Genomic DNA, 8,852 nt, shown 5'->3' with positions numbered 1-8,852 from the left:
TAAGATATTATTGTACTTCATTCAAGTTAACTTACTCATGTAACTACAAAGGAACTGACACATCATCACAAATATAAAAGACAGACAGTAGAAATCATTTAAGGTAGATGTATAAATATTATTGTTGTTGTTTTCATTTTGCAAAGTGTCGATCAGGTTTTCGCTTCATTTTTTTCCATTTCCATGTATTCAACTGTTTATGTAAAAAACGGAAGTCGATCAAATCATCCGAAATAGACTCAGTCATTCTACATATTTTGTTGCTATAAATACATCGACAGAATAGATATGCCAAGAAAAAGAGACATATTTTCAAACGAAGCGACAGACAAGTGGAAGGGAGGACAGGCAAAACAAACAAATGAATGAAAGAACGAACGAAGGAAGGAATGAATGAATGAAAGTAGTAAAAGAACAAAATGAGTACGAGAATATGTTTGTTTAAATATTATAGACACCAAAAAGCATATTGAACCACAATCGAAGCAGAAAAATAAAAGCATTCAAGCGTTAAAGGAAATAAAACTTAACCCTTAAATGCTCTGTGTATCTTTAAAGATACAACCAAAAAAAAAATTCCCACAGTTCTATTTTAGAAATAAATAAAAAAAAAGTGATTAAAACTCATTCAGAAGACATAAACCTTATATTTAAAATTTATTTCAAAGGAAAACATGTTGAATTCTACAATTGCTTACTCATCAAAGTTGAAAATTATATTTTTTAAAAATTTGGTGAATTAGGTGCATTGCTATATTGAAAAATCGGACAGGATTAAAAATTGATATAAAGAAAAAATATTATCTTGTTTAAAAATATGTCTAGAAGCGTTTATAAATTATAGGGAAAAAATATATTCCAATTCCTTGTCACAGATCCTCATTTAATGGTTGTATCTTCTAAGATACACTGAGCACTCGCCCCCAAACTTGAAATTCGTTTTTATTTGAATTTCCTGCTGCGTTATTTTTTATTTTCATTCATAGATTGTGCTTTGAATAAACTGGTTGACTGTTTTCAAGCATACATTGATTATATTGCAATTTAGTTTCATTATTTTATTATTTCCATTGACTTTATATTATTTTAAGAATATTTTTGAGGTATGTCAGGGTTTAAAAGATTTTGCAAAAAAGGAAAGTTAACGGATGAAGAAGTACGCGAATTGCTATGCAATAGCGATGAATTTCTTTACAATAGCACTGACGAAAGTGACACTGACACCGAAAATGAGAGCAATGATATACAGGGAACGTCTAATATGCAACAAATTTTGCAAAAAGATCAAGACTCTGAATCTGACGAAGATATTGAACTTGAAGAATCTATACATGACTCTTTTGTCAAAATGATGAATGATGATCAGGATATGGATATGAATATATATAACGAACAATCAGAAGAGCTCAATTTAATGCCTTCTACATCCTCTTTACAAACTAGTCCTATAAATGTTTGGTCTACATTTTCTTCTGAATTCAGTGGTGTAAATATAAATCCCAAGTCTTCCGAGTTTGAAAAGGTTTTGTGGAAAAAGGGTAACCTACAATTTAAGAAAGAGCAAGTTAAATTTGGGGGAGATATAAGTCTTCCAGACAATATAAAAGCATTGGACACCCCATACAAAGTTTGGTGTCACTTGTTTCCAAAATCGTTGGAGGAACATATAGTTAACGAGTCTATAAAATATTCAGGAATAGATAACATAAATTTTAGCATATCGGAACTACGTAAATTTATCGGAATTCTTTTTTATATGTCTTATTATAAGCTTCCAAATTCACGAGATTATTGGTCTGAAAAAGAAGACCGTTGCGTTAATATTATAAAAAAACAGATGAATAGGAGGCGCTTCGAAAAAATTCGAGAAATTATACATTTTAATGATAAGGATAAAAAACCTTCTCGAGATGATCCTAATCGAGATAGACTTTATCTGATCAGACCTATTATTGAATCACTCAATAGAAATTTCGGCTCCGTTCCAAAATTGAGCAGGTTATGTGTGGACGAGCAAATGTGCTCTTCGAAAATTGGTAATTATATGAAGCAATATATGCCTAATAAACCGAAAAAGTGGGGCTTTAAATTTTATGTTATGTGCGATACAATGGGATATGCATACAAATTTGAAATATATAATGGATCAAATGAAATTTGTGCTGAAGGAGAACCGGATCTTCAACCTTCTGCGAATATAGTTGTGCGCCTACTTCGTGAAGTACCCAGATTTAAAAATTATGTAGTGTACTTTGACAATTTTTATACAACAATACCGTTGTTAGTGTATTTGCGTTCACAAGGTATACTTTCTGTAGGTACAATTCGCCGAAACCGAATCAAAAATTGTAAGCTCCCCAATGAGAAAGTCATGATGAAATATGAACGAGGAACGAGTCAGGAATTTGTTTGTACTATTTATGGTATGGACATAACATCATTGTCATGGAAAGACAACAGAATTGTTAACCTGGTTTCAACTTACGTTGGGGAAAAACCTATATTGGATAGTAAAAATCCAGATAAGGAACCTGTAACAGTAAAAAGATATGATAAAAAAGACAAAACAAAAAAAAATATTCCGTGTCCACAAATTATAAAGGATTATAACTGTCATATGGGAGGCGTTGACTTAATGGACAGCTCAATGAGCCGTCACAAAATCGTGATGAAAAGCAGAAAGTGGACCAATAGAATATTTTATCATCTTCTTGATATGACTTGCGTAAACGCTTGGATACTACACAGGCGGATAAATAAAGACGATAAAAGACAGGAAATGAGACTTATAGATTTTAAATGGAAGTAGCTGACGCTTTGTTTAGTTGCAACACAAAATCTACTTCCCAGCGTGGACGACCTACTCTTGAAAGCCAGCTTGAGGCAAAACGTCGAAAGCCAAATTCTCAAAAAGGACCTCCTAAGGACACCAGACTGGATATGATGGACCACTGGAGTACGATGGAGAAAAAAGGAAGATGCAAACTACCAAATTGCTCAGGACAAACAAAAATTTTTTGTACTAAATGTAAGGTAAATTTATGTTTAACTTCAGAAAAAAATTGTTTCTATAAATACCATCATAATTAGATGTATATATATTTCTTTTTTATGTGCTGAATTGTAAAATTTTTTATTTTTATCCTCTATTTTTAATGTATGTATGAATTATTAAAATGTTATATTATTTTTTTTAACTTTACCTAAATAAAAATATTAAATACAATAAAATTTGTTTCATTTATATACGATTTTATATATACTTTTCTTTGAAAACTATAATAGGGAGAGTGCTCAGTGTATCTTCTAAGATACAACCAGTTTTTTTAAAAAATACCACTTAAAAAATTAAAAAAAAAAAAAATGATGACGCAGATGATTTTTTATCACAGAATTACATATCATATAATTTTTTAAACAAAATCCGAGTCCATGAGCATTTAAGGGTTAATACATACATATGTATATAAACAGCTGCACGTATGTGAATACCCATGGTAGTATGGTTGTATTTAGAACACATTTAAGTTTTTATTAGGGCATTCATTAATATAATTTTAAAAATGTTTATATCTAGAGAATACTTAAATTTTTTTAAGAAAAGAGTTCTAAATTCCGTTATTAAAAGAGGCATATTATATTTATTTTAGTCATTATGTCAGTAATGGAAAGTGATGAAATTTACTTAACCTTACCGCTCATAAAATCTTACAGTAAAGTAATGACATTAATACATTATCATATTAAATTTATAGTTTAAGAATCTTTTTAATTTCTAGCATTTTAGTGTTGTCCGAATTTTCTTATCTTGTCAAACAGAGGAGGTGCCAAAAGTTGATCTCCGTCAAAGGGTTAAGAATAATTTTAGATTGAGATTTGCTATCAGAAAGTAGTCTTTATATAAACTTTTTGCAATTATTTGAAATTAAAATAGTTGCCCTAATATATCCGCATGAATCTGTTGTGTACTTTTATAGTTATTTATAAAGAAAAGTGTTAAAAAAGAAACATTAGAAAAAAGCTACTACTTTACTTTTTCTTACTTTACAGATTATTCATAATTCCAAGCCTGTTTTTTCAGATAGTACACATGTCCAAAACATAGCTGTTTTGCCAGAAGAGGTTGTAAGAAAAAGTAAAGTAGTAGCTTTTTTTCTAATGTTTATTTTTCAACACTCTTCCTTATAAATTCTTTATAATCTGGGTTTTCTTAGAAACTGTTGCAAATCTTAACAATTGATTCAAAATTTCCCAGAGCCCCAATACAAAGGTTCATATTCCCGGAAATTAGTTTATCGTTAATAACTCCCTCACATATATCGGTATAAACAAAAAGTTTTGTACATTTAAATATAAAATTCGACAAAAATAGGTTTTGTGTATAAATGAACAATTCTGCCAATTCTTTCGAAAATCACCTATAGGCATATATTTCTTTGAATAATGAAGTTATCGGATAAAGTTCTACACAAATAGGTTTTGTGTACATGTGAATCACTTTCCGAAATTCCGGATTCCGGATCGTTCCATAATTGGTCACAACTCATCCATATAGTTTCAAAAATCACTTAAACGATTTTAGTTAACTTTAAATATTGACGTCTGAATAATGTTTGACAGGAATAAATTTGTAAATATACAAATAATTCTGCTATTTTTTTTTCGCATTTGCATAATCGGTCCATAATAAGACATATATTACATACGAAGTCCACAACCGAAACTTAATATTAATCAAAATTTGTTTCACACATGAATAAAAGTTAGTACTCTCACAACGGAAACACAAAATTTTGTCAAGTTATCTGAAAATTAGATATTTAAATAGATTTTAATACAAATAAATTTGCTGGTGAGGGTATTTAAGAATCAGCACAGCCAATATAGCACTCTTACTTGTTATTCAGATCAAATCGTTTGTTGTTTTAAAAAATATTGATATAAAATTTTAGTCCAGGGCCTTTCCGAAAATGAATTGGAATGACATAAGGACCTATTTCAAGTATAGGTATAAATCCAATAAATTTATTCAGATACGTACTAAAATAGTTTCAAGAAAATCTTCGAAATTTTTTAAATACCTAAAAAGAAATATTGTGCCCAGCGTAAACTGTGAGTGTTAATAACAATCATAGAGATCAACTGTGTCTGTCTGATTTTGTATTTAAATGCACACAAGAAACTGTTTCATTTATATATTTTTTCATTTTGATATGAATTAAAGTTTATGTATGAATGAATTAAGAAAAGCTAACACCATTGTCATCATAGGAATCAACAGCAATGCCAGAAACATTAAAATTTTTCAATAGAAGCAAATTGTAGCAACAACTACTACACGCAACGCTCCACAGTGGGGCAGAATGGAAATTTTTTGGAAATAAATCTGGCATTTCTAAACGGCTGATCCGATCGGGATAAAATTTGGCGTGAGCGTAGCCAAGGAGTATTCGAGTTTAAGTTTTGAAGATGAACCCCGCAGATGCCCCAGGGCATCTGCGGGGCTGTGGCGGCTCAAAGTAGGGTACCTACGACATGTAAAATTTTTAAACTCGTGCCATTTTTTTGTTTTTCACCCAAATATATTATATATTCTGAAAGCGCTCGACGAGATCTTGAAAAAACATGCTTGGACATACTACTTATCTCATATAATATCCGAGTTATAGGCATTTAAAAATTTAGTGATACAAAATTTACCATACCTTGGTCCGCCTTTTTTTTAATACCGGGCGTAATTTTGGACCAAATGGACTCAATTGTTAGTTAGACAACAAAATTTCCAATAATATACAAAAATTTCAGATCAATATCATTTACAGATCCAAAAATATACGTTTTTAATTTAAAAATTCAAAAAATTTTAGATTTTTGCCGTTTTTTTGCCCAAAATGTGTCTTAACTCTTTTATTAATAAAATAAAATTTTCTTTAAGAACATATAACAATTTTATAGTTTTCTAAAAGGTATCTCAGAACGCTTTGGCGTAAAAAACTTGTCCTATTTTTTGAAAATGTTGCCACTGCGTCCTTCCGAATATGACCTATTTTTTATCAAAACTTCAACTTTGGGCGACATGTTCTAAAATCCCAAAGCTGGGATCAGAAAACTGAAAGCAGTTTTGGAAACCTCAATATGTTTTCTATTTACTCCAAAAGTATTTTCCCAGCCCTGAAAGAAATGTGGACCCTATGGGCAAAAATGTAAAAAATCCCATTTTTGGGATTTTCATTCCAATTTTTGGGAATTGCGGGATGCCCTTTGACCTTTTCAATTTTTTTTTTGCATTTTCTTATTTGAAATGACAAATTTAACAAGCGTTGAAGATTTCATGATTCAAATATTAGATTAAATAAGTGATTAATAAGTGTTAACCTAATGACAAAATTTAGAGTCGAAATCCCTAAAAAAGGCGTGAAAGCTTAAAAACATGTAATGACTTGTACTTACTCCACAACATGAGTAATGACTACTTCATACCATTTGCGTTACCTAGAAAGTAGTCGACAAAAAAGCTTAGAAATATAAAAAAGCAGTGGCTCAATGTTCAAAGTCTTTACTTACAATTGTATAAAGCTGAAGAAAAGAACAATAACGTTTGCAGTAATACAAGCATATGCTCTATTACAAGTCCATATGTCCTTATTTGTAAATATGTAAGCGCTGATGTATCTATATTTGTATTTTTATTAGACTGCTCCTTAATTTCGAAAAGAACGATCATAACCAGAGGTAGAAAATGTAATCACTGAAATATTCTTGCGTTTAATTGAACCATATAATAAAAAATAAAATTTTTAATTATTTTTTAAATTAAAAAGTTTTAGAATTTGATAAGGATCCAGTATATAACTTTTATGGTCCTTTTACAAATATTTCGATGAGTAACGGGTACAAAATAATCAACAAAATCAAACCTCCAATCTAAGTATTTCTATCGTGGTTATTATAAATATGATCAAAAACATGTATAAAAAGTAAAACTGTAACAATAAGTAAGACTGTGGTTCATATAGCCATAATACAGTAAGTTCATTTTCATCTTAGGAAACGACCGGTAACTTAGGCATTTTTAAACAAATATTGAAATTTTTGATTTTCCTTAATGCATCTTTAAAGTAAAATATCAAATTTAAAATTGCTTTCAAAGCAGCTTCACTATAAGTTTTTTTAATTAAAACTTTAAAAATTTCCATTAGCACTTTTGCTATAAAAAAGGAGTTAACGAAGGAGTGAGGGAGTTAATTGAAATAACATGAAGTATATAGGTATGTTAGAACCCCTGCATTAGTTTGGTTTATAATTGTGTTTTTATTATCGTGTTTTAATGAAATTTGTATTTCTTTTATAAGTTTATACAAATTCCGTAGAGAACAAAAATTGTAAATTGTTTTTTAAAGCTGTCTAATGTAATATACATACGTAGATACACGTACATATCTCCCCTGTTTAATCGAAAAACAACTTATGTATTTTTTTAAGTTTATAATATATTCATACATATGTATATGTGGTTATATCTTAATATCACAACGAAACAAAATTGATTATCTTATCTCAGCAATCTTTTTTAATCTAAAATCATTCAACATTATTTTCATTTGTCGATAAATTGAGATACGTTCTTTTTACAAAAGGCAAATAGACGGAAATATATATATATATATATATATATATATATATATATATATATATATATATATATATATATATATATATATTATATTATATATATATATATATATATATATATATATATATATATATACACATGCACATTTGTATGGCAGTTTTAATGCTGAATGAAGTTGAATTGTTTCTATGCGTTGTTACGGTTTAAGTTGATGAGGATTAATATTTATTAAAAGTTATGATACAGATATAAAAACAGTACTGTGGAAGATAATTCTATACTATCACCTTCAGATTCTAAGATTTAACTTAGAGGTACATATTCAGACGATTAATACAACATTTATCTATATACGTACATTCATATCAGTAACATTTTTCATTGTCTAAATGTATCATTTAATATCAAATAATAATTTTTGTTAATAATTTACTTTTGTAAATTAGAAGTTTCCATTTTGGGTGTATGCATTTGTTTTATATGGTAAACATTTTCTTTACTTATTAAATTTAGCTAAATTTGTCTTTAACTATGTATCTTCTCAGTGTGTGCCACCACCACTATTCAAGATGACGTCGAAAGTGAACGTCAATTATTGTTTGAATCTTTAATTTAATATGCATTTCCAAGTGTCGTTTACTAAATTTTTAGATTCGTTTTGTCGTTCTTGTTTGTTCTGCTCAGTGTTCTTTATTTATTTTTTATAATGAGGGTTTTTGTATTGTATTCTTAAATATAATGACAAGCCTCAATAGGACATGACTTGTGTTCATAACAATTTACTTACTTTAAAAAAGCTAAAACAAAAACGAGTGGTGGTTGGATGAATAGCAAGACGTTCTGACGATGATGATAGCGTGTAGTTGCTAACATTAGTGACAGTTTGTTGTTGTTTATTGTACATTAAAACGATTAAATAGGTGCAAATTTTATGATATTCATGGAAATGAAAAGTGAAAGCAAAATATATACATTTTTCATAAAGACCATTAACGAGGACATTAGCAGTAAGGACTAAGAAACTGTCAAGAAAGAAGGACAACGTTGTCAGACAGAGCATCACTTAAGGAGACATTCGTAGAAAGAAGAATCAAGTAAATGAAAACTAATGATGTGTTTAATTAACGTCAGTGCAAATAAAAAATATTTTTCTCAATTAAGATTTATTGAATAACTTTAGAACATTTCTATTTTTTAAAAGAATCTATTGCAACATACG

At 29.1% G+C, this 8,852-nt stretch overlaps 1 protein-coding gene across 1 annotated transcript; it reads left to right on the top strand.

Annotated features, from left to right (window-relative positions):
• The first annotated feature begins 1,105 nt into the window (after positions 1-1,105).
• On the top strand, positions 1,106-8,249 carry LOC124419602 (piggyBac transposable element-derived protein 3-like). Its single transcript, XM_046949756.1, has 2 exons — positions 1,106-2,303; positions 8,179-8,249. The coding sequence occupies exons 1-2, from the start codon at positions 1,106-1,108 to the stop codon at positions 8,247-8,249; spliced, it is 1,269 nt and encodes a 422-aa protein (XP_046805712.1).
• Positions 8,250-8,852: the final 603 nt, after the last annotated feature.

Source organism: Lucilia cuprina, chromosome 4 (assembly GCF_022045245.1).
Source record: "Lucilia cuprina isolate Lc7/37 chromosome 4, ASM2204524v1, whole genome shotgun sequence".
Taxonomy (NCBI): Eukaryota; Metazoa; Arthropoda; class Insecta; order Diptera; family Calliphoridae; genus Lucilia; species Lucilia cuprina.
This window is presented reverse-complemented; position numbering and strand designations above follow the sequence as displayed.